Below are 24,376 nucleotides of genomic sequence, written 5' to 3'. Positions count from 1 at the left end.
AGCAGAACAGCAATAAATGATATCGTATAATACAGGACATGATATGGCATCAAGTAGCATGTCATATCGGTTATTGGATATGCACTGAATATTATCGTGATTATGATGGTGTCCGCATGGCGTATTCGAGGGAGGCTGGACTGATCTATCACGAGAAATCCCCGTAATGATGTATTCGAGGGAGGCTGGATCGACTGATCTATCACGAGAAATCCCCTTAATGATGTATTCGAGGGAGGCTGGATCGACTGATCTATCACGAGAAATTCCCGTAATGCGAAGGGATTATTTTAATATTTGAAAAAAAAAACATGTGGGTGCCTGACTGACAGATTCGTGATCAAAACAACTGTTGTTTATCTGCCTTTTTTTTCTCATTCCATGTTATGTGTATAGCAGCGTGGAATCTTCCTTGCGAACATTGATCAAAATACCCCAGAAGCACGTTTCGTGCCCTGAGAAACTCGTGGCTCGGTTGTAACACCTTTGACCGTGTGTAGTAAAAATCTAGGTCACATACTTCCATATTCGGCAAACTGATTAATTATTCATGAGGTGAACAACACACCTGTTCCATATAAGGAAGTGCGTCATGAAATATTGAAAACGTCATTTGCATAATAAGCAGAGCCTTCGACTGTTTCCGGTGACGTAGAGCAAACATCGGCGGGCCGAAGCGAGAATCTCCTTATAAGGTAATCTTCGGCGAACATCGTGTCTCGGAAATATTTCGGCCGACCAATCAGATCATTCGGGTGTTTACGCCACCACTTCGGTATTGTTGTGATCTAGAAATGAATGAAGTGACTTCAGACAGCATGCTGTCATTCGTTACGAACACGTTGTGTTGTGAAGTCGGGACTAGTGTACCGAGAACTATGCCTCGAGTTGTTCCCGATCAGAGATCGACATTTGAAAATGAAGAATTATTTAGAAAACTTAGTCGTGAATGTGAGGTTAGTGTTGATTTCACAACTTTTTACCATGAGGAAGTTGCCAAGTTTCTGTTGGGTCACACATGACGAAGTTTCGTTACTTTCGTAAATACGTTGTTTTTACTTATAATTCGTCACCGGGAAGTTTTCCAATTGAAGGATCATAATTCTTGTGTTCTTAAAATGGATGTCGTTTTGTGTTTTCTTTTAATCCTGGATTTAATCTTCTGTTCTAGGTGAAATACACTGGATTTAGAGACCGGCCCCCAGAGGAGCGGCAGTTACGATTTCAGACTGAATGTAGGGAAGGGCATGCGGCCTTAGTAAGTAGTTGGCCCAATACACACACTCACCGTTACTCGCTGTTAACCTGCCGTTAAGACCATGACAATAGTCGAAGTGCATGTAGCTTGTTCAGGTTATAATACTTTGATCATATTGGCATTAAAATTAATGTATAAAGTATTTGTTTTTTAAGTTTTATGATCAGTAAAAAGTTCGCGCACAGGTTAACGTGACGTGAAAATTGATGAGTAACGTACATATTTAATTTGAATACATTTCGTTGAAAGACAACGGCTGAATTGTTTTCTGGTGCCTTTTAATTTGTTTAACTAGAAATCAAATTATACATTTAAACAGTAATAAATAAAAGCTTTTACTTCAGTATATATACGACGAGCTAATATACTATTAGTAAAAAAGTAACTGCAGAATATAATATCGAACATTTATAATATTTAGCAGACTATTATCAGTTCCACTCAGCTTAATTTCTTGTGGGTTTTTTTAGATTTTTTTTTATAAATAGATTAGGGTATATAATGAAATATTATATTTTATGAGAAAAACATTTTGTAATATCTTCATAAAAACAGCCGATTCTGATAAAGAATATATAAAAAAAAAATATGAAAAGAAGTGGGCCTAATAATTTTGTTGTTGGTTTTCTTTTTCAAGATTTTTGATATAAAAAATGCAGTTTAAAATATGAAAACAATATTTTTTGCTTATACAAATATTTGCTGAGATACTTATACAAAGTATATAACCTTTGTAGAATTACTCATTATAAACTATGAATATAATTAATTCTCTCTATTTATTATTTTCCTAAACGAAAGAACTGTAGTTGAATCAAATCACTGCATACCACGTTTTACTCATGTCGTATGGTAACCGGGCTAGCTCTCTTCTAAGCAGAAGGGAGGTAACTCCTACAAGCTAAAGTCGTATTTTCGCATATTTTTGTTTCATTTTAATTCTTCATATAGGGTAAACAGCGTAATCAAGTGAATTATCAATTGATGTCTGACTTTGTATGCCAAAAAGGATGATTATTTGTTCTGATGATAATTGCATTTATTGAATTGCTTTATTATTCTTTGTACAAGTTCAAAATAATTCATAACCTGAATTTTTTATGTTGTAAATATTGATTTGTGTTAATTTGAGTGAAAACCAAACCAAATGAAAATGTTGCAATGAAAACAAAAATAAATTATAAGGAGTTACTACAAATATTATTGATTGCTTTTTTGAGGTTGATTAAACCTCTAGATCTCAGCAAATATTAAAAACTTTGATGAAGATTTGCCACTTCCATTTGGTTCCTAAGTTTTCTTTGAAATAATATTTAGTCATACTTGCCTTATTTCATTGTGCTATTTTTTCTTACAGGCATTTGTTTGTACGGGAACAAATCTTGAACTTGGTTTTTCTTCAAATGCTTGGTCGGACAAAGATGAGGACAGAGTAACGACGCGGGAGTTCGTGGATTTTGACAGAGAAAGTGGAAAGGTAGGAAAAGTTTTCTATTTCAAAATTAACTGTTTTGTAACCAAGAACTGGCATAGAAATATTACACAAATATTTCAAAAACTGACATTGTCCGCTTTACTATTAACAAATGACAGTGTACGTATCGTAATAGTCATCGAAACGTCACATAGAAAACTTTATTGGTTGTGTAAAAAAGAACTTTTCATAATCCATACTTACCAACCTGAAGAAAATGTTCAGAAATATTAACAAATTCATTTACAAATCAATTATCCTTACATGTAAATAATATAAAAACAACTGGAAACTTTGTTTTAACATTTTTTTTCATTATTCAAAATGAAAAATTAATACACTATAAGATAACAAGGACTATGATATGAGCTAAACACAGAAAAAAGATACACTGGATTTACTAAATATTACCAACTAGGATATCAAAAAATAGTTTTGCCCCGAGTTGATTTTACATATTTAAACAAAAGATTTATGTATTTAATCAGGGACAGTATACGTCCCTGATTTAATACTCTGCTATATCAAAGTTTTTTCATGACTTCAATATAATTAAACATATTCAGCTTTGTACAAGGTAACTTACAGGCTACCAACAGAGGCAAAAAACTTAAAACAATATAAAATCTGGATTTTAGATCTGGTAAGAGGGAAGCGACAAATGTGGTTACACTAATATAAATGAACAGAAATTAACGAATGCCAAACCCATTTTAATTTTCTCTTCTATTTGACATTCACAATATCTGTGCATGTAATTATTTTTAATCAGCCCAATTCAAAATTACGTTTGTCTTTTACAAAAATGTCATAAAATCTTGTAGTCATCTTACATTTTGCAGGTGTTGAAAACTGTCTATCTGTTTTATCTTATATCTGTTATTGTTGTGTTTTCTCTCAGATAAACAAAAATAACCTTAAATAGTTCATAGATACCTTATAGAGTTAAACAAAAATAACCTTAAATAGTTCATACATACTTTTACCTTAAAAGAATTTCTCTTAAATATGACAACTTTTTCAAAATATGCATTTTGTTAAAATAACATTATAACTTTATTTGCATGAAATATGATAAAGCTGTGTTATATATTGTTGAAAAAAAATCAATGCAATCTAGCCAGACAAAGAAATGATTTATAAAATATATAAAAACAAATTTTACACAATAAAATAATTTGGGTTTTTTATGTAACATTACCCAATAAATACATAAATAAAATTTCAATGGACTTCACATAATTTATCTAATTATAATCATCTCTGAGGCATGGCAACATCCCAACTTTTCCCAACAGTAATACGGTAATGATTTATACTATAATCCTGATATTTTGTAACTCACCGTTACTTCACCGTTGTCGACGTCATACCATTAGTCTTAGACTACTATGGCGCTTCTACTACTGCTACTGGTACGGACTCCCGGTCTATCAGATTTGTTCTTTTCGTTATTTGTTCACTCCTAATTGTTTCATGAGCACATTTATCATAATATAAAACCTCCACCTCAAACCTATAATATAAACTATTAAAAACATCACAGTATCACAGATATAATTATGATGTCAGCTGGATATTATAGAAATTAAAAAGTATCAATTTGTTGACCGCCGTTGGTTTTGACTTTTACAAAGCTGGGTTTCTGCTGATTTGGTCACTATGAGAATTCCCATAATCGTTGTTTATGTGGTATAGCACATTGTGATTTCCATTATCATTAATATTATTCATGTGATATATCATATATTGCCATTCTCATATAGAACATATGTTTTGGTTACCATAATCATTGTTTTTGTAAGAATTAATTTAAGTTAGAGAAATATTCCAAAATTATAGAAATTTTTGGATGGATTTTCATCACTGCTCCCAAGGGAATTTTGAGAGTATTGAAATTATAGCCAAAGGATAGGATAAACCTATGTGAACATGAAAACCATTATAAGATATATATATCATTCTATATATAATAAAATAGGAATTATGTTCCTAAGCATGTATTACTGCATACTTATGTATTCTTAAGTACATGACTTTGCAGATTAGTAAATTACCGGTAAATATACATACAGAAATGATGATCACGATGATAAGGACAGAGAAGTTCTTCATTTTAAACTTAAATAATATCCAAGCTTCTGACTCATTTAGTTTGTCAGTCTATTGGGACATGGAATAAAATTTAATGCTTTCCAAAAAAATGAAGTCTGGTCACATTCATTTGAATTCTATAATTCATGCCTCTCCTATCAAATAAGTGGGGATTACAAGTTAGTTTTTTCACTTCGTATCAAATGAGTGGGGATTTAGGGTTGGATTTTACCCCTCCTATCAAATTAAGGACTGATACTGAGGCTCTTCACCCCTCCTGTTATGTCAGTGGGGGTGGGGTAGGGGGTGGGGAGGGTGGTGCTGACACAGAACAGGTCTAAGTGATGCTATCATATGACAAGATTGCTTCTATAAATCAGATCACTGTTTACACTCATGCAGTAATTGAAATATATTGATGTGAATTCAGAATTGACTAAGTGACGTTTTCTCATGCTCATGGAACAGAATCTTATTTAATTTATTTACCGTCGCTTACTCTAAATGGGAGAAAAATGACGTTTACTCTTCAATTACTATTCTTAAATGAAAATTTTAATACACAACAAATTTATATTCAAGATATAGATGTATGGTCTCGTTACAAATTGTTCATGATGTTAAAAGTTCACTCAGTAATGAGATTAATTACCAACTGATCATTTCTATTAACAAGTTTACTTGCATACCCCTTAGCTGATGTTAGAGGATTGATAACAGATATGGAAGTCACTGATTGCCAGTGGAGATATTGATGTTACCCTTGGGTTATTGATAGGGTTTACAAGAGATCCCAGAGGGATCTTGGCGCCCACCATATTACCACCTTCTATTGTTCACTGAAAAAGCGATCTTCTCTCTTCTTTTATTTTATCTGTTGGATTGAGTCATGTAAACAGTAAATGCACCTTGTGGTAACTTTTGATCAAAGCTTCATACTGCTGTGTATGACATTGTTCTTTCAAATTGAGACTTTCTTTTGAACTATTTACTTACACAGTAAATGTCTAGCAAGGGGAACATAAACTTGAAATTTTAGAAAGAACAATTAAGTACTTCTCGAAGAAATCAAAGATGGCTGCCTGGAGGCCATATTGTTTTCCTTATCAGTCCCAAATGAAACATGCACACCAATTGACCAAGGGATAAACATCTGTTATGTTATTCTTTATAAATAACAATAACAAACTTGAGATTTCAAAATCCAAGATGGCTGCCTGGTGGCCATCTTGTTTTTCTGATCAGTCCCAAAATGAAACATGCACTAATATGGACCAAGGGGAACCTGTAACCGTCATATGAAATTTTGAGAAAATAAGTTGAGTATTTCTGTAGTAATAGTGACAACAAAAATTGTTCAAGGACTGCCCAGATGGGGGCAGACAGAGGGACAGAACAGATCATGAAGGACAGCCATTTGAATAGCCCACCATCTTATTAGGTATGGTGGGCTAATAAAACCTCATGATTACTAACACACAGGAGAGATCCTGTTGGTGAGATTATATTTCATAGTACTAGGGAAATGATTTCCTGGACCAAGTTGTAAAAGTTGTATCATCTTCACAACAACTGTCAAGAAGCTTTTTAATCACAAAGGCTTAAAATTTGCATTTATTTGTGTGTTTCTTGTCTTCTGAAGATGATTTGTTTGTTCCTGAAAGTATTTTTTTGTTTGAAATGTTAGTGGCTTGAAGTTCTTTACAAACATTTGGATGAAAAATTATGCATTAAATGTTTTGTTAAGCTAATAAGTCTTTCATCAACTGAGGTCAGCTAAGCTGTTGTCAAGGTAGGTGGGAAATGTCAACATTATAATGCATAAATATGGCTTCTTTAAGGAATTTTGTTACAAAAATAACCTTTTGTAATTGAAATATTTATTACTTAAGAAAAAAGTTTGGTTAATTAAAGAAAGGGGAAAGAAGTGTCAAGGAAAATGAAATTAATTTGATTCAAGATTAAGTCAACACTAAGCCTGACTTTATCACCATGGGGACAGACATACATCTGTATCAGATTTTAACCTTGAGTGAAATCAGGGCTTGCAGTTGATCATTGACAATTTCAGAAGTCAAATAAAATTTTCTCTGAATTTTAGACAGTCCTAGCATATGCCAAATAAAATCAGTCCTTTAATAACCCAAGATTCAAAGCTCATTTTGAGGACTAAAACCTCAAGGGTCTGCTGAAAGCTCAACAGTGAAAATTGATTTTGGCAATAATGCTGGACAATTTAACTCTGTTAACAATCATTAAGTTATGTAATGTACTAAAACCAGTATTACCTTCAACTGAATGCATGGTAGTCTGATATTGGTTGTGGTGTTGTCTTTTGAATGAAGTAGTACAAAATGTTTATATTATGGGGGGGGGGGGGGGGGGGGGGGTGATTAGTGAATACGATTATGAATATGATTATGTAAGTCTGGACCTAATTTAGTGAAATAGAGAAAAGAGACCACAGCATCAACACCAAGGACAAAATATACAGTCAAAACTGATAAATGAAAATAACAGGAACTGAGGAGACATCAAATCAAAAGGAAGAACATCATGACCTAACCCCCCCTTCCCCCGAACACAAGAAAGGAAATACAAATGGTTCTGTGTTGTAACACCTATTCAATTAGTTTATATAATTGACCTTCATCAGACAAGGAAACTGTTAGAGCAATGTTCTCATCATGTAGCTAGCCAGGTAGTTGTGTCCGTGTGTAGTACAGGTAGTTGTGTCCGTGTGTAGTACAGGTAGTTGTGTCCGTGTGTAGTACAGTTGTATCTTAATTAATGCCATTCAATACCTGCCTTACAATCTGGGTTTGTGGTATCCTATCTAGTTAAATATTGGAATACACAGGAAAATTATAAGGAAAATACTATAGCCAGCTATGTAACTGTGAATAGGTTTTTTCCTGTTCACTTTCCTGTTCGGTAGCAGGGGTTCACCTTATCAAAACTGCCAGAAATCCTAGGTGACTCACTTCATCAGGAAGCCACTCAGGCGTGGAGGTAAGAGTTGAGAGGTCATGACCCCCCTACACCTCTCCTTGTTTTTGGTGTGTATTTATACTGTGTGGGATTGTCTAACGTGGAAGTCATTTCTGACCTCATTCTCTACACTCACTATAGTGATTTTCCATTTCTACGCATGTACTTCCTTTATGTGTAAAAAAAAAATGAAATCAAAACAACCACAGGTTTCCAATTATGAATAATATGTCTTTATTATATAATACGATGAATATTGGATTCAATTTAGTTGGATAAGTTGGTTGTTTATAAATATTGGGTTTTCCGAGTTGTAATCGTTTTGTACTCTATAAGTTTACTTTGTTTAGTGTTTATGGACTGTTAGGGTGAGGGTTAGAAGGTACAAGGTCCCGTGTCCCTACTGTCTACGATTATACATGTTGATATAAACGTAGACAGATTAATTGAACCGTGACTAGATCTGGTACCAAAACATGTAATGAGAGTTAAGGCCAACAAAAAAAAACTGTTTCCTATTTCCTGATTGCCATGATTTTTTGGCCTACAGTAATCTTTTTTGGATAATTTTCAAAAAAATAAATCACTGCAAACGGCTGCACCTTGTGCACTCTAGTTAATATACGGTAACAGAAGTCCTACAATGTCTTTGTTTTCATGTGTAGCAGGAAGCACACCTATTTGGCTTGATCGTTGGGGCCAGTACTACCTATGCCAAGCTTGGGTTCAATAAGTTGTGAATGGTATATAAAGAAGTTGGGTTGGGGTGATATAGGATGTGATCTGATACATGTATGTCATGACTACATCTACTGTACACTCACTGTACCATTGACAGCTAGCTTCCAAGTTGTTTATGGGGCAATTATTACTGTGACGTAAAGAGAATACACAGCCAATGTAAATGAGCCATAACTGACAGTTTACTTTGCATTACGTAAGACACTTAGCATGCTTCATCATATTGTCTGCCAGGGAAGACTTGCATTGCAAAAAATACTGACATATACATATACAGGATACAAATATCTGCTTCTGATTAAAGGATTTTGAGTCGATTTTATAAAATGAAATTACACATCTTGATATTTTCTTCCCAGATATTTGTATTTGTATAAATATGATAAAGAGCTGTGTGGGACTATGCTGAACTGTATGTAGATCAGATAAACATCCTGATATAGACATTGATATCTTTTATCCTGCTATACTGAAGGGTCTCTGACACTGTATACATTTATTTACACTGAGTTTCTGCAAATAAAAACAAACCATTCGGATTGATATGTCTGGCCTGTGTCCCACTTTGACCATAAATGCACAAATCAGTGAAACTAACTTAAACGCAAAAACTTTATGTTGATGGAGATGCTGACAAAGTCAATGGACCATGAAAGGTAGGCTGCATCCAGCATTTGATGCATGGGTTGAGATGTACTACCTAAGATGCATCTATGGTCCAAGTTTGGTTGGTCTAGCACATATACTTTAAGTGAAACTAACTTAAACGCAAAAACTTAATGTTGACGCCGCATCGTCGTCGGAAAAGCAACACCTTAGTCTCGCCTTCTTTGTGGCGGCGAGACAAAAATGATTTTAACTTAATTGTAAACATCAGTAAAAAAAACTAAAAATTAAACTGACTTGTTCATTGTAGTCTTATTATAGGGCTATCAATCTGAACAGAATGAAGTTTAATGATTAACTGACCTGACAATATATTGTGGCATCAAATTAAAGGTGCTCTATTTATTTCATCACCGTCTTAAAACAACAGACATAACAATGGTTAAAATATTCACATAAACTTTCATTGAGATAAAAAAGATTCAATTCATATTTATGAAACATATCTGAAATTGCTAAAGTGAAAGATTCTAGTCATGTTTTCCTCAATGTTTTAATAATTATCTGTAGTAGGTAAGATACAGGTTTGTAATATTTTTCTGTTTTATAATATTGATTACAGTAACCTGGACAATATAAAAAAGTTGATTTTTAAATTAATATTTTGATGACTACAAGCATGTCTATTTCCTTTAACACGTGGTGATTTATCAGTAATCTGTCAATTGAATTCCAATTTAGAACTTCATTATGCAGAATTATGCTTTAGATCTAATTTCAGAATATATTGCAGTTTTCAATTTTAAATTAATTAAATTTATTTAGTCCCAAGTAGAATGTGGAAGGTTAATGAATATGTATGACTTTCATTGTTGTTAGAGTATCTGTCAGTCGTCATGTCAGCCCTACCAGATATAAACATATTGCTCTCAAACAGGTTATCAAGTACATACACCATTTTCATCTTTTTGTGAAAATTAAAATATGTTGCATGACAGATGGCTTGGAGATTTAGAAAAGAAAGAAATATAGATAGGATCTTGTACCCTGAAGCTTCAAGGTGGATCGTTTTATCTGTTCAGGTCGGGATCAGTCACTTGATGAGCTACTAAAAGTTCCAAAATGTCCACCCCTATTTAAATTGTCTTTTTACAATAAAAGTCCCCATCTATGTCTGTACACCACTAGTTGGATTCAGATGGTAAACCACAAAATGTTTCAAAGTTTTTGCGGGGTTCCCCCCCCCCCCCCCCCCCCCCCCGAGATATTCAAGATCATTGTGAGATTATTTGTTTTTATCATACTTGGATTAACAGGATCAATAGCGGAGAATGATTGACATCTAGGTCAGCTGTACATCTACATCAATGTAGGCAGAGATTGCTATCATATTAACTCTTAATTGATTTGACCTAGTTTTTTTAAAAGCCTTGCATCAATAAGGATATATATACTTTCACCTGATATCAAACCGTTAAAGAAAGAAAACTCATAATGCTGTATTTGTATAAGAATGATATCACCAGTGACACAAGATTCAGATCAAATCTCTAGTTTCTGCAGTTTCATTTTCTTAATTAAATCTAAAATTTCCATTAGACACATCTGAACAATCAGAATTCCTATCCTGATCTGACAGGAGAAATCATTGAGTTTCTTTGTATTTTGCTTTCTCACAATAGAGTCGTTCTGTAGTACCAACTCTGTGAAGGAACTAGTTAATAAAACAATTGAAAAATGAAGAAATTAAATAGCCAGCAGTTTGTAGTGTTTCCCCCGAAAACAGAAATCACTTGAAAACATTCCCATGATTAAACTTTTAGTTTTAAACAAAAGCAGAAATGAAGGAAGAAATGTTTGGAACGTCTAATGGATTACTTTACACGTTGTTGGGCATTTCATGCCAGGATCTTTAACAATCAAAACACAAGAGCAATGTTATTGAACATTGGCCCAGTGCTGCCCCTAGTGTCACCACTGGCCACTAAATGTGCCGTGGTGTTAGAAATGTCAGTCCCTCAAAACAGGCAGAAACTGTGTGGCCAACTTAAAACAACGAAAATACAAAAAAATATGCTCGCGGCTAAGTGGGATGAGCCTTGACAATTGAAATCAATACAGAGGATTCACTGAGGCGTGAAATGTATGCCTTGTCGGTGAAATAGAATCGTAATCGTGGGGTGACAATAACTATTGTGAGACACCACAATATGTTTACTTGTGTGGTTTATTGTCACCCAGTTCATGATTTATTTTATAATCTTTCTTTGTTTTAAAAAACATATTGTTGTAATGGGCTGGAATATGAATTCTATGTTTATGGTGGGATGTGATTACTTACTTTTTTTGCATTTAAAATTTTGTTGACAACTTATATTTCATGTTAAATGTGACATTAGTGTTGTGTTTAATGGTTTTGTAAGTGCCTGTCACTGACATGTCTTCATATCAGAAATTGCAATTTTGTTTTTTATAGTATTATTTTAAAAAAAGGATTGAATTGATACATAATTTGTTTTAAGTGAAATGTTGTTTTTTTAAAATTATAGATGTAGAAGTATTTTGTTACCATTGCATAATGAAAAGCCAGAAAGATTAAAACAATCATCTTTCCTAACAGATATCAAATTAATGAAAGACATGAAAATTTGTGTATTAAGAAAAAATAAATAACAGAACTGTTTTCTTTCATGAAACACAGTTTCAGCATATTTTCCATGAATATTTATATACTTACAACTTGTTTACTTTAGTAACAAATGTGTTTACCTGTTATGTGTATTATCTAATTGATGTCAGTTACAAAGGTGAGACAACCACACCTATTGCTGTGAACACGTATAATCTGTTACGTACACAAGATAGCTATACGTCACCCATGATTTATGCTCGTCATTACACACTTATACGGTATCAGATGCCTCGGTTTATGCTGTTACCCTTACTGTGATTATATAATGTTTTACTATATGTTGTCCATTTGTAATCAAGCCTTACACTACGGTCAAGGTACCGAAATGGTTAGTTACCTTATTTTAAATATGTCCTTTTTGGGCACGTTTGTATAAATATTGTAATAATATGCCAATGAGCTGCAAGGCTTAAAGCTAATAAACAATACAATACCCTCACAGGAAACAATGTCCAGACTAATGAGGTTCAAGGTTCATAAACAAAATTTAATTAATGGTTGTGAAATTTAATGACTAGATACCTGGTCAAGTGGTTCAAGTATCAATTAAAATTTTGAAATGTAGCACTCCAATTAAGAAACATTAATTAATTAATATATTAATCATCTAAGTATGTTAGAATCATTCCAGTTGTAGCAGGTGTTAATTGTACATATTATGATCACAGTTGCCTTCTTGCTTCAAAACAGAGGGAGATTCCCTTTAGCTCAATCGGAAGAGCAGTGAACTGGGAAGCTTGGGGTCGCTGGTTCGATCCCCGGAGGAAACCCACTTCTTTCTTTCCTTTACGTTGATACGTTAACTCAACCGTCTCAAAATCATATGTGACAAAACTCTAGGAGTGTTCACACATACAGGTGTGTTAACTCATTCATCCCTGATATTTCACATTGAACTATTCCAACCTTTGAATTGGAAGAGTTCAAATGTGTCTTTAGGGGTGAGGGAGTTAATTACCAGTCGAGGAATCAAATCTACCAATATAGTAGCAGTGATCTAAAAGTGTTACAATTCAACAATTCTATCAATTCAACAATTCTATCAATTATCAATTCAACAATTCTATCAATTCAACAATTCAACAATTCTATCAATTCAACAATTCTATCAATTATCAATTCAACAATTCTATCAATTCAACAATTCTATCAATTCAACAACATATCTAGCATCAACTTTACTCATTATTAGTGATTGTCCCAATAATTCAACAATCTGGGAATCCAATTTACCATTATTGACAACTATCTAAGATCAGGTACTTCAACAATTTGATATCAATCTAACAAGGCTTTAAAGTCTATTAATTCAGCAATGAAAAGTGGAAGTTGATTATAATCAGTTGATGACAGTAAGTACATACCATTGTCTGATCAGAGAGAAAGCAATGTTTAAAGTAGAAATTCAGGTAAAATTGTGCCTGTGAAAAACTTGCATTACAAGCAAGAAAACAAGTGAAAGTACGAGTGTTTTAATATCCACGGTAAAGCACATTAAAATCCTGACAGACAGTGAACGTAAATTGTTGACTTTCAAAAACAAATCAAAACAGGAATCAGGGAAGCAGTGATTAAATGTTAGCAGATTGTGAACTGAAGTTACTCTGAAATAGTAAAGAAAGATCATTGGAAATATTTACAAGATGATTGATTTAAGGAGTGATAACAGGTATAGCTATAGACAGACGAGAGATTGCCCGCGGGCAACTTTCTATGTGATATTTTGATGTGTATGTCAACCCTACGAGTAGGCCGGAGACATCGCATACTGTTGGTGATGCATGTTTTTTCCCCTAATGAACCAACATCTAAAAAAATAAAGATATTTACCGTTTCATCTTCCTAACTGCGCAGTTGAATCCTGTAAATATGTGCAGTACTAGGACATAAACGTGTGACTAAGGTTCTATTTTGTTAATGTAAGAAAACAGGTAATGATTATATTTAAAACACTGGTGTAGTAACTGATTATTGTCTGTTATTGAGGTGTACACCATATTACCCAATCAAATGCCTATTTAAAATTACATTGTCTCCAGGAAATGTGGTCAAATTGAAATTTGTTATTATAATTTTCTTATACAATTCTTGAAATTGACATTTGATCACATTCACCTAGGATATAAAATGATCCCAAACAGGATAATTCAGGATATGGACAACACCTTTTGAAAATTAAAAAATTAAAGTAAATGTCAAAAATGTGTATGATATAATAGTTATGTATAATTATGAAGTACAGAACATTGACTACACAACATTGGACGTGTGGTCATGTGATCATATTCTCCTAGGTTATAAAATGATCCCCAACAGGTAAACTTCTGGAGATGAATAACACCTTTTGAAAATTTAATTGGAAAAACAAAATTTTAAAATTTGTATGATAATATATATTAAGTAGAGAACATTGACTGTGGTAGTGTTGTAAGTACACAAGTATAAGCTGAGAACATTGGACTGTGTGTCGTTGTATTGTATGGCCTCCAGACTTCTACAGGCTATAAAGTACAGTATTATATACACAGTACGTATTTCCTACTTGAGTGTGGGTTTTCCCCGTTTCACAGTGACTAACAGCCCACAGCTGTTTTATGTACTCTGTGTTACAGTATAACACTGTGGTAGGGCTGGGGTTCTGTACACTGTTATTGTTAGGTACAAATCCAAATCCCTTCACAACTCTATTACAGGGGTCAGATATCATTGCCCATCCCCACCCCATATCTGTACCAAATGACCTCTGCACATTGGGAGGGGGATGAATCAGGTGGCCCAGTTATTAGTGTAACACTCCAACCTTTTTACAGGAGGGGGAGGCGAGTCCACAGGTTTTACTGATATGAGTTTAATCTTTTCAATGCAGAAATCTCATCAGACAAATTAGTCATGATAATATACATTCCTAAACTCCCACATAGAGAGGTGTAAAGTGTTAACACACAAGCAGACATGTAATCAAGTAATCACGATTTACAAAGCCATAATGATTACAATGAAATTTAATACCAAACATTTATAAAATGAAGCTGTTAAGTTTCTTTATCGTTACATCAAATGAAAAAAAATTGTAACAGATATTCACAAAATAAACAGAAACTGATCAGGTCTTTTAGATAGTTTATTGTTTTTCTTAAATACTTAATGTTTAAGTTTAACTCATTCACCCCTGAACATTCATAATGAACTATTCCAACCTTTGAATTGGAAGAGTTCAAATGTGTTTTCAGGGGTGAATGAGTTAAAGAAACTATGACTACCTATTCTTCAAATTAAGCTGTATGACATCTGTAATGAGACATCCAGTTGATGTTATCTTTAACATTTTGTCTGTTTGGGAGAAAGAAAAATAAGTCCTAACTGACTAGTTTAACAACATGCTTACGAACACAAATAACACAAAGATTCCTAGAACACTGTGTTGGATTGATTACATTTAGATAAAGAAATCTATTCAAATTCTGTCTCAGAAACTGTTTATAATGATCAGTAGAGGAAGAATCAATAACTTCTTACAACAGATCAGATTACACTTAAGTTCTGTTAGATTTCCCTCAATACCAAAAGGTGTATAGTCTGTTGTAGAGAGACTTATTAAAAATAATTTTCTGTTTTTTCTGCGAAAGGAAAAATAATTAAAGGAGAAATAAATATATCATTGTGATAAACATTAAATTCAGTTGTTTTTATCACGTACAATATTACTCCATGATTACAGAGAGGTTCAAATTTCAGATATTTAATGGCAAAACCAAATTTATTTTGAAGGCCTGGTAATTAGGAGTGTTCTACTATTTTTTACAGAAGGCTTTATCCAGAAGTATTTATAAGCCCGTGTGATGTAATTCAACATTAGTAGGTCTTAAAAGCACTGAACTGCAGGGATGTTAAGTGAAGTAAAAGTTGACAGAAGGCGTGGATATGGTTCATTTTTCACACACAATCCTAGATTTTAACCGTTTTAGGGTTTGCCTGGTCCATGACCTGCGCTGTTAAGCCTTTCTCCCTAGCCCACTCTCCATGGTAAAATGTCTTTAAACCCTCCTTATCTTAATTGGCAGAGTGGGGAGATCCAAGGATTGGCTTCAAGTGTACATCTGTGATTGAAAAAAATCCTGTCATTTATTTGCCTACAAAGTCCGCAAAACGTTTTACGGTGAATGAACATAATGTTTATTATACATAAAATAGTATTAAGTTATACTTGTTTTTCATCACCTACCAATCTAGAGATCATTATTTCTGCATGGGTTACTTGTCAAAAGGGTTCTCTGTCATTTATTTGTAAATAAAATAAATCCAAACTCGCAGTATTAAACATTAAATCAGAAACAAAGACTGAAGAAAATAAAGGTTAAGACCGTTTATGGCCCTTTAAATGGACCATTAAATATATTTTAATAATAAATAATATTGCCCATGGGTTGGACAGTTGGCATAATACATCACATAGGCCAGATAATAAAAACCTTTATAGTTTTAAATCTGTCTAATATTTATACATTTCTGTTTCATGTTCCTAGTTTATATAATAATAATATAACAATGTTGACTGCAAATAAAATGTTTACAAGTAAATTATTTAGGTCAAATGTAGTAATTTGTGAACATGTTTATAATGAATTAATAAGGTCCATTGTAGTTTGTTTTAAATATGTTTTTTTAATTTGTTAATTTGTTATAAAAATGTTTTACTGTGTATATTATACTTAGGTTTAATAACTTAGGTCTTCTATGGCTTGTTATAAACATGTTTTACTGTGTATATTATGCTTAAATTTAATAACTTAGGTCTTCTGTGGCTTGTTATAAACATGTTTTACTGTGTATATTATGCTTAAATTTAATTACTTAGGTCTTCTGTGGCTTGTTATAAATGTTTCCTACTTAAAAAAAAAAGGTCAATATAAATATATTTAAAGAAATTGTTTCTGTTGATGGTCTTTTAAAATATTGATATGTACCGCGTTTACGACGATCTATCTCTTCATAAGAAATAGTGTTCCGACATATATAGTAATGATGTCACACGATGTCGTTGCTTGGTTACGAATGATTATCTGACCTATGACATTGTCTGTTTCAGGTTCACCTAAAGTCACAGTTTATATTGAATGGTGTGTGTGTGATATGGAAAGGATGGGTGGACTTACATCGATTGGATGGAGTAGCGTGTTTAGAATTCGACTCGGAACGAGCAGAGGTAAGTTTCTTCACGATTTCCTTACCTCAGGTTCAAAGGTCAACCTAGATAGATGTGTGAGAAGGAAAGGTCAACTCATTTTTAGAGCGAGCTTTTTTCGTGTGAGGTGAACATATTAGCTCATTCATAGTGTGTGGTGCAAAGGTTAATCATTCATTATTTCAGGAGCTAATGTAAATCATTTGATGTATTAAGAAAAAAAGTTAATTCAAGGTGTGTCACCAGCAGAGATTATTTTATTTGTGTGGGGAGCAATGGTAAACTTGCATATTGTGTGAGGGGCAACGATTGCCTCATTTGTTGCGTGAGGAACAGGTTCTGTCATTTGTTGTGTGATGAGCAAAAGTTAAGTTATTTGATGAATGGATAGTAAGGTTTACTCATATAGTGTGTTTGAAAAAAGTTTAACTTAAACTGTGTTAGGATCAAAGGTTAACTCATGCTTTGTGGAAAGTTCAGGTTTACTCATATGGTGTTTAGGAAGCAGAGGTTAAATTAATTTTCTCTTTGATTTTGAAATACTGCAACAGAAAGTTGGCAATATTAACCAAACAAAACTGATCTAAATCATTAAATATTGTGAATTAAAATTAGCTATTGGCCATTTAATTTTTCAAAAAGTTTCCCTTAAATATTGTGTTATTGAAGTTCTAGCGAGCTTCACGCATTACATGTGACTAATTTGTGTATATACCAGCTCGAATGTTAGAATCTTGTTGAGTCCCTTACATACAATTACCGACGGTATCAAATATATGCAAGTTTCACTGCAAAACCAACAAAATTTGAATAAAAAATAAAAGAATGACCAAATAAGAAATAGCTTATATGAATATGTAAGGCCATATATAACAAGAGGGTGTTGGTATTCATAAATATTAGGAAGGAAATACCTTCAGTGCTGTGTGACTGGAGAGTTCCACCATGGGGAGGAACTCCTGCATTGCATATCTCAGATGTTATACAAACACATATAGGGGTATTTCTGCTTTCATATCGCTGCACCATGCAACTCCAGATGAGCAATGGAATACAATTTGTCGAAGGGTTATGGTGAGGCATATGTATCAATACGTCATGGCGATAGATTTTGTCAACGGTAATGTTGATACTTGTCAGTGGAAAAGCTATGGATAAACACGGCTTTGTTACGCCACAGATTATGCACCTCTTTTAATGTAGCTGTTCTGCATCTGTTGAAATTTGGAAAAGTGAAACAGATTGCAAACTCTTCAAAAGGTGACAAAATTGGATGAGGGGGGCGGATCGGGGTCACACTGTGGAGAAATAGTCCATCGCATCTTCATGATTAATGGGAATGCTGAAAACTGTCTTTTAGTCTTGGAAGTATCAGATAAACTAACTCCCTGGAATCTATTCTAGAGCCTGAAGAAATCATGTAGCAACGACAGGGAAATTATGCCAAAATCACACATTTCTTGTAACAATTTTTGTGAATAATTTCTGGGTAATAATGTTGTAAAATTGGTAAACCTCAAAATGAACAATGAATATAAATTAGAAAAAGAATTTAAACTGACAATAATTCATGCTTTAATTATTGATTGATTTAACGCTGGGACGAATTAGAGTACCAATATCTGAACAAGAAATAATTTAAATTAATTTAACTTAATTTAATTTTTTTCTCTTTTATTAAAATGTTCGCATCTAATTGGAGAAACAGTTATTTAATTCTTTTGGTGTACTTAAATAGGGGGCTATACCAGCACAAATAAAATCATACATTAATATCAATGATAGATATAAATATTCAGTACTTTTTATTGAAGCACAATTTTAAAAAAAATGACTTTTCATATTAAAACAATGTTTCATAATGTAAATATGTACATATATCCTGCTTACATATTGAAAATATATAAAAAAACAATTTCACAGGAATTTACATTTTAATGTTAAATATATTTATCTTCCTGAATATCGATTTATAGTCAATTTCAATTTTTGGAATTTTACGGCTTGACTTGGGCTTTATTAAAAATGTGTTACCAAGATAGTTTAGGTAGAGAGTAAGCTGGATTGTTTAAGCCTAATGTTACACTGTATGTAAGTCTGTTGCCCAATGAAGCTTGAGGGTTGTATTGAACAAGGTCAGTGAGTGAACTATAGCTGGCAGGTCGAGGTTATGTTAGTTTTGTCTGGGAAGAATAGAAATCTAGACTCTAGTATGTTAGGGTCTACTAACAGACATCATCTACCTGTGGTTGCCATGGTAATTAAGTGTGTGTTATTACTCTCAAACGACACCCAATATCCAAGACAGTGCGCCACGCTGAACCCATCCCAAGCTGAATAAATACAAGTACTCATAACATTTCCTGTCTCTTTTATGTTGGTTTTGTCCCTCAGTTGTGGAACTCTTCAATGAAAGAAGGACATATTGTCACCAAGAAGTTGCTTATATGTAAGATTTGAAATCTTAAAAGGACCAGTGGCACATTTGTAAATAAACTGTAGTGGTATTCAGCATGAGGTCCTGGTTCACACTGTTTACCACTGCAACTGTTCTTAGTCAAGTTAGACAAGTTAGACTTGGTTATAGTATGTAGGTCAAACCTTTTTGAAACTATAAATATCTAAGTTTTATTTCTTTCATTGCATAACAACAGCAATCTTTACCAAAATAAATCATTTCTATTGACAACTGAACTTTTCATAGCCCAAATTGGCTTCAATAAATTGTTATTTGATAAATGCAATAGATAGTGTTGGTCCAATTTGTGTCTGTTTCCGTATTCCTGGGTCCCAGAGCTGCTTGGAATGCCACTGGGGCTGCCTTCTGAGATATGTGTTTTGTGCGAGGTGCTTCAGGCAATGTGACCAGCTTGTAACCACACAACATATGGGAGATGGTGACGTGATGTTTGGTTCTGGTTGTAATGTACAGTTTGGCTTGTTTGACATGGTATGTTGACATTTTGGCGTCGTTAATCAGGGCACCCAAAGATAAACATTTCCTCTAATTTTGGTCTAAAGCGGAACTTTGCAAGAGAAAATGGTTTATGATTGTCCTTCTCTACATTTCTCTGGTGTGGTGCTTAATTAAACATCAGGTGCTCGACTGGAATTGGCGTGTTTGGCGCTTCGGACTCATTTTTTTGGAAATGTTTAATAAAATTTCTGCAAAGAATATTAGCACATTGAATGCAGAAATGAATATTAATGTCATAATTAATTCTTGTGGTGATGTCTGATTAAATTGTCCTTGTTTGGTAGGAGATGATTGATTTGGGATGTGTTTCCTACACCATACAATTTTTCATGCCTCTCTCAATAGCTCTGTGAAATTCCAATAATTAATCAGTAATATTTAATTATTCTTTGCCTCTGATATTTTCCTGTTTTATCGTACACACCCAGGCTGTAAATTATGGGGGGACAAGAGGAAGAAGCAGCTGTAGCGGTGTTGTGGTCGGGAGGTTTGGGAAATGGGTGCCGCACTTTGGTCAGGAATCACTTGAGCCCTTAGACCGACCAAGCCAACAGTGCTAAGCAGAGTTGCCTACTGTGTGGGGAGCCTGGCTGTCAGCCTTATCTACCCTTAGTCTGCTGCCTGACCTGGGTGCAGGGGTGGCTGCCTGACTGGCTGTCTGGAGGGGGGGGACAGACTTAATCAAGCCATATGTTACTTCATGTTTCTTATCCCACTATTAGCTAACAGTAGTTAAAGTGCTTTTTTGTGTAGTATTTCCACAATTAGGAAGCTGTGTATCGAGGCGAAGGCTGCTTGCATGGTTCAAACCAATGGAGTCAGGTTGAAACAGTTAGGACTCAGTTACATGGTGATGTTTGACCCCTATGTTAGTTGCATCTGTTTCCTCCTGTTTCCAGTACCAGTAGCCAGCACAAAGGAAACAAAGACACCCATCATGGGCTTGTTCAAGTTCCACACACTTTTTAATTTTTGCATGTGAAGTTTGCATCCAGATTTTGTGTCTAAGGCCCTTAATGCTTCATGCCAGGGTCACCTAACCCAAACTGCCAGATGAATTTCATAAGTCTTTACTTCTGCAACAGAGGGAAATTAAAGTTTTCCCTGGGACAATGGAAACAATAAGACAAAGAAAAAATCAATAAAAGCCATGGATTGAAGTAGAAGTCAGCTGGCATCAAACTTGCTTGGCTTTTATTAGAGAGTAGTTTGTAATAGGGCCAGCAAATGTTCACATCTCTACCATATGTAGCAGGCAAACTCATAGGCCTACAGGGTATGGCAAAGAAAAATAACTTTAAAAACCAATTAAAATTTTACATTGTTTGGATTTTCAAAAAGAAACACATTGAGATTGGCAGCTGATGATGTTTAACTCGTGGCCACTGAAGATGAAATGTTTTTAGATACACCCCTGGGACTGAGACCTAGGGATGCATGTGGCCGCGTGGATTCAGCTGGCGACTGCGTAAACTTCTTAAGCCTGAGCACACGTTATCGGAGTGTGTCCCCTTAATTGAATGATGAAAGCACTAAAAACACCAGGTGAAACTAATAAGAAGATATTTTTTTCATTAAATGAGCGAAAAGTGCAATAATTTATAACTCTTTTCAACTTTTTTGCATCCAAAAGTGAGAGGATGTCAAAAGTTGTTGTGTGATGCGAAAGCTGTTGGCAGGCGCTGTGCACGGTGCTGGTACGATGTTGTGTGAGAAAGAAGGGTGTGGAGCCACAAGGCTCGTGGCCTGTGTATACTGTGCCTGCTGACCCCTCATATCCCTGTTTTGTATTTCCGCAGGTGGAAGCGGCGATGCTGAGAGATCAGATAGAACAGTATAACCGGCGGCTGCGCGAGTTTGAGGAACGGCAACGACAGTATCGTCAGCAGCAGGAGCGACAGGCAGAGCAGGAAGCAGAGGTAGTAGAGGCTTTGTTGTGTATAGCTGAAGAGGGCAAGCATTAGACCCCCACTCCCTTACCCTCCCCCTGCTTTACGCCAACCCATAGGAACTTTGGGGAACAAAACTCACTCACAGCAAAACTTTTGTAAACTTATACAAAACTTTTTAAAATGGCAATAAAGTAGAGTAAAGTATTGTTCGTCAGCACAGAAAGTTTACATAGTGAGGTGTGCACATTACTGGGCTTGTCTAGCTTAGGGTAGGTTTGGTCATGAGTATTGGACTGACCACGGTTGACCGAGGCGTGGCGGGGGAGGGACCGGGTCTGCATGCTGTGTTATCGTTGTGGCATTTCATACCCTGACAGACGCTTCATCCACTGTTTTACACCACTTTCAGGGCCAGCTATGGGACGACGAGTGGAGTTAGGCCTGTGTCACCATGCATGTTTTCTCCGTTGTCATAGGGGACACATTCAGTGTTGTGCAATCGCCTCGGATATCTGTCCGTCTGTCCCTGCTTCCAACCTGGAGGCGCAGACCACCTCTTTCCTCTGCTCCAGTGACTGTTGTTAAGTGTTGTCAAGGCAAAACATTTTCTCTGACACTTGTGATATTATTTTTTCATTATTATTATGATTTCAATTTTTGTCTCAAATTTTCATTTTTGAACTTTATGTGGCCACAATATTTCACTAGAACATGAATTATTTTGAATGCCTATTATGTTTTTCATTCTCACTGCCAACATTTTTTTATGAATGCTTTTCTGTTGTTTTAAGTTCCTGTTTGTTCAGTATTGTGAGATTTTGATGTTGTAAAATGGTATAAAGATCATTCTAAAGTGTTGTATTAAACTTTTCTCAGTCCATATGAAACTTTCTAGTCATATAAAATGGACCGAGATTATGATATGTAGATCATTTGGTAACTTCCATAACTTATGCAATGCCTCAGAATGCAAGATGTAGATGTAAAGATATATTTAGGGTGAGGATAAACTGGTGATATGTACATAGGAAAATCTTCTTTTGCATTAAGTTTAAGTAACTTTGTAAAACTTTATAGACCCCTACATATCTGTGATTGAGTGAATGTGTCTGAATATAATACCCATCAAATCATATAAAATATCATATAATGTTTAAATGAGTTGCTGAAAATGTATAAAAATGGTTGATTTATGTGTGAGAGTACTATATATGATGAGATTTATGAAGGAGAAAGTGAGAGAAGTTTGGAAAGCTAGAATGTGAGCCCCCCTCTTGGGGAGCAACAGATCAGACTGTAGCTATCCACAAGCCAACCCTCACACTCATTCCTATACTCTAAGATGTGTAAAAAATCAATAAATTCTTCAAAAAAGGTTAGAGTTATCTCCCTTCATAGTGTTGATATGATACTGCTGAATTGTAACATAAAATTCTATATAAAGATTATATATATGAATGGTTTATTTTTTGTAAAATTATTATAACCTTTCTGGGTCATATTACAAAGTTGAATAAATGTTTGATTTTACAAAGTTTTTATCATTTCTTATTTGTTTATGTTTTATAATCTGGTTTTACCATGTTTTATGCTTGTTTGATTTGCCTTGTCTTTGTGTTACAGCTATCTGACTCGTTGCTTCCTTTTGTTTCATATGATGCTTCAGCTACATAATTTGTGTCATAAAAGTGCGCGAACACAGCACATGCGAGGACTAAATCTCGCTGCCACCTGCATATATATTTGTACTGCTAGGAGATTCTAAATTACCATTCACATTCACAATACTGGAGTATCAGAGTAGCACAAATATGAAGCTCTCTTCTGTTTTTGTTGAACCCTCTGTTGATTGCACTATATAGGGAGTCAGAGGCTAATAAGCATGCAGATTTCCTGCCTGACACATGTCAGCCCTCCACACTGGCAACAGGCCCAACTCTCTCTAACCCAAAGTACCCAACCTTATTCAGCACATCATGTCACACCATTCAACAGTTTCAATCAAATGCTTTTATTAAAATTATTTTTATGTAGAAATAAATAATTTGCGCTCCAACTTTGAAAGTGAAACAGGGTTTTGTAACACAAATATGTCACCAGGTAGAGTGGAGTTGCCAGTTGTAAGGCTATGTTTTTTATACAAAATCAAAACCTAGCTGTTTTCTACATATTTTTTTTCCAAAACATCCAATACCAAGACAAAGTAATGCTTAATTAAATAATTTATTCAACATTTAGGAAAATTATACTTAATGTTAAAAATTGAAATAGACAAATGTTTAAACACTCATTGTTCCTCGCTTAAAATGTATCGGACCTCTTATTCAGTAGCAAAGATCTACTTCAGCTTCAAAAGTTTCATCTGAAAGATGTAATGGATATTAAGGTCTTAAAAAAGAAAGATCATTTCCCCCTTTTTGAATAGAAGAAGAAATTGGAAATTTTATAATTTTGTCTGTTTCTATTTTG

The 24,376-nt window shown here is 34.3% G+C and overlaps 1 protein-coding gene across 2 annotated transcripts; it reads left to right on the top strand.

Moving 5' to 3' along the window:
* Positions 1-769: 769 nt before the first annotated feature.
* Positions 770-23,430, top strand: LOC110443229 (core-binding factor subunit beta-like). Of its 2 annotated transcripts, XM_021487312.1 has the most exons (6): positions 772-956; positions 1,172-1,258; positions 2,616-2,735; positions 16,943-17,059; positions 21,815-21,934; positions 22,317-23,430. In XM_021487312.1, the coding sequence occupies exons 1-6, from the start codon at positions 795-797 to the stop codon at positions 22,344-22,346; spliced, it is 636 nt and encodes a 211-aa protein (XP_021342987.1). In that variant the 5' UTR covers positions 772-794; the 3' UTR covers positions 22,347-23,430. The 2 variants fall into 2 exon arrangements, with proteins under 2 accessions (XP_021342986.1, XP_021342987.1); XM_021487311.1 differs by lacking the exon at positions 22,317-23,430 and having other exon boundaries at positions 770-956; positions 21,815-22,310.
* Positions 23,431-24,376: the final 946 nt, after the last annotated feature.

This window comes from Mizuhopecten yessoensis, unplaced genomic scaffold (assembly GCF_002113885.1).
Source record: "Mizuhopecten yessoensis strain PY_sf001 unplaced genomic scaffold, ASM211388v2 scaffold716333, whole genome shotgun sequence".
Lineage (NCBI taxonomy): Eukaryota > Metazoa > Mollusca > Bivalvia > Pectinida > Pectinidae > Mizuhopecten > Mizuhopecten yessoensis.
This window is presented reverse-complemented; position numbering and strand designations above follow the sequence as displayed.

Bases quoted from the DNA above. Each gene is read 5' to 3' on its own strand.
- LOC110443229 (XM_021487311.1), top strand. From the start codon at position 795: ATGAATGAAGTGACTTCAGACAGCATGCTGTCATTCGTTACGAACACG. The intron at 957-1,171 runs GTTAGTGTTGAT...CTTCTGTTCTAG, and splicing joins AACTTAGTCGTGAATGTGAG to GTGAAATACACTGGATTTAG. The intron at 2,736-16,942 runs GTAGGAAAAGTT...TGTCTGTTTCAG, and splicing joins TTGACAGAGAAAGTGGAAAG to GTTCACCTAAAGTCACAGTT.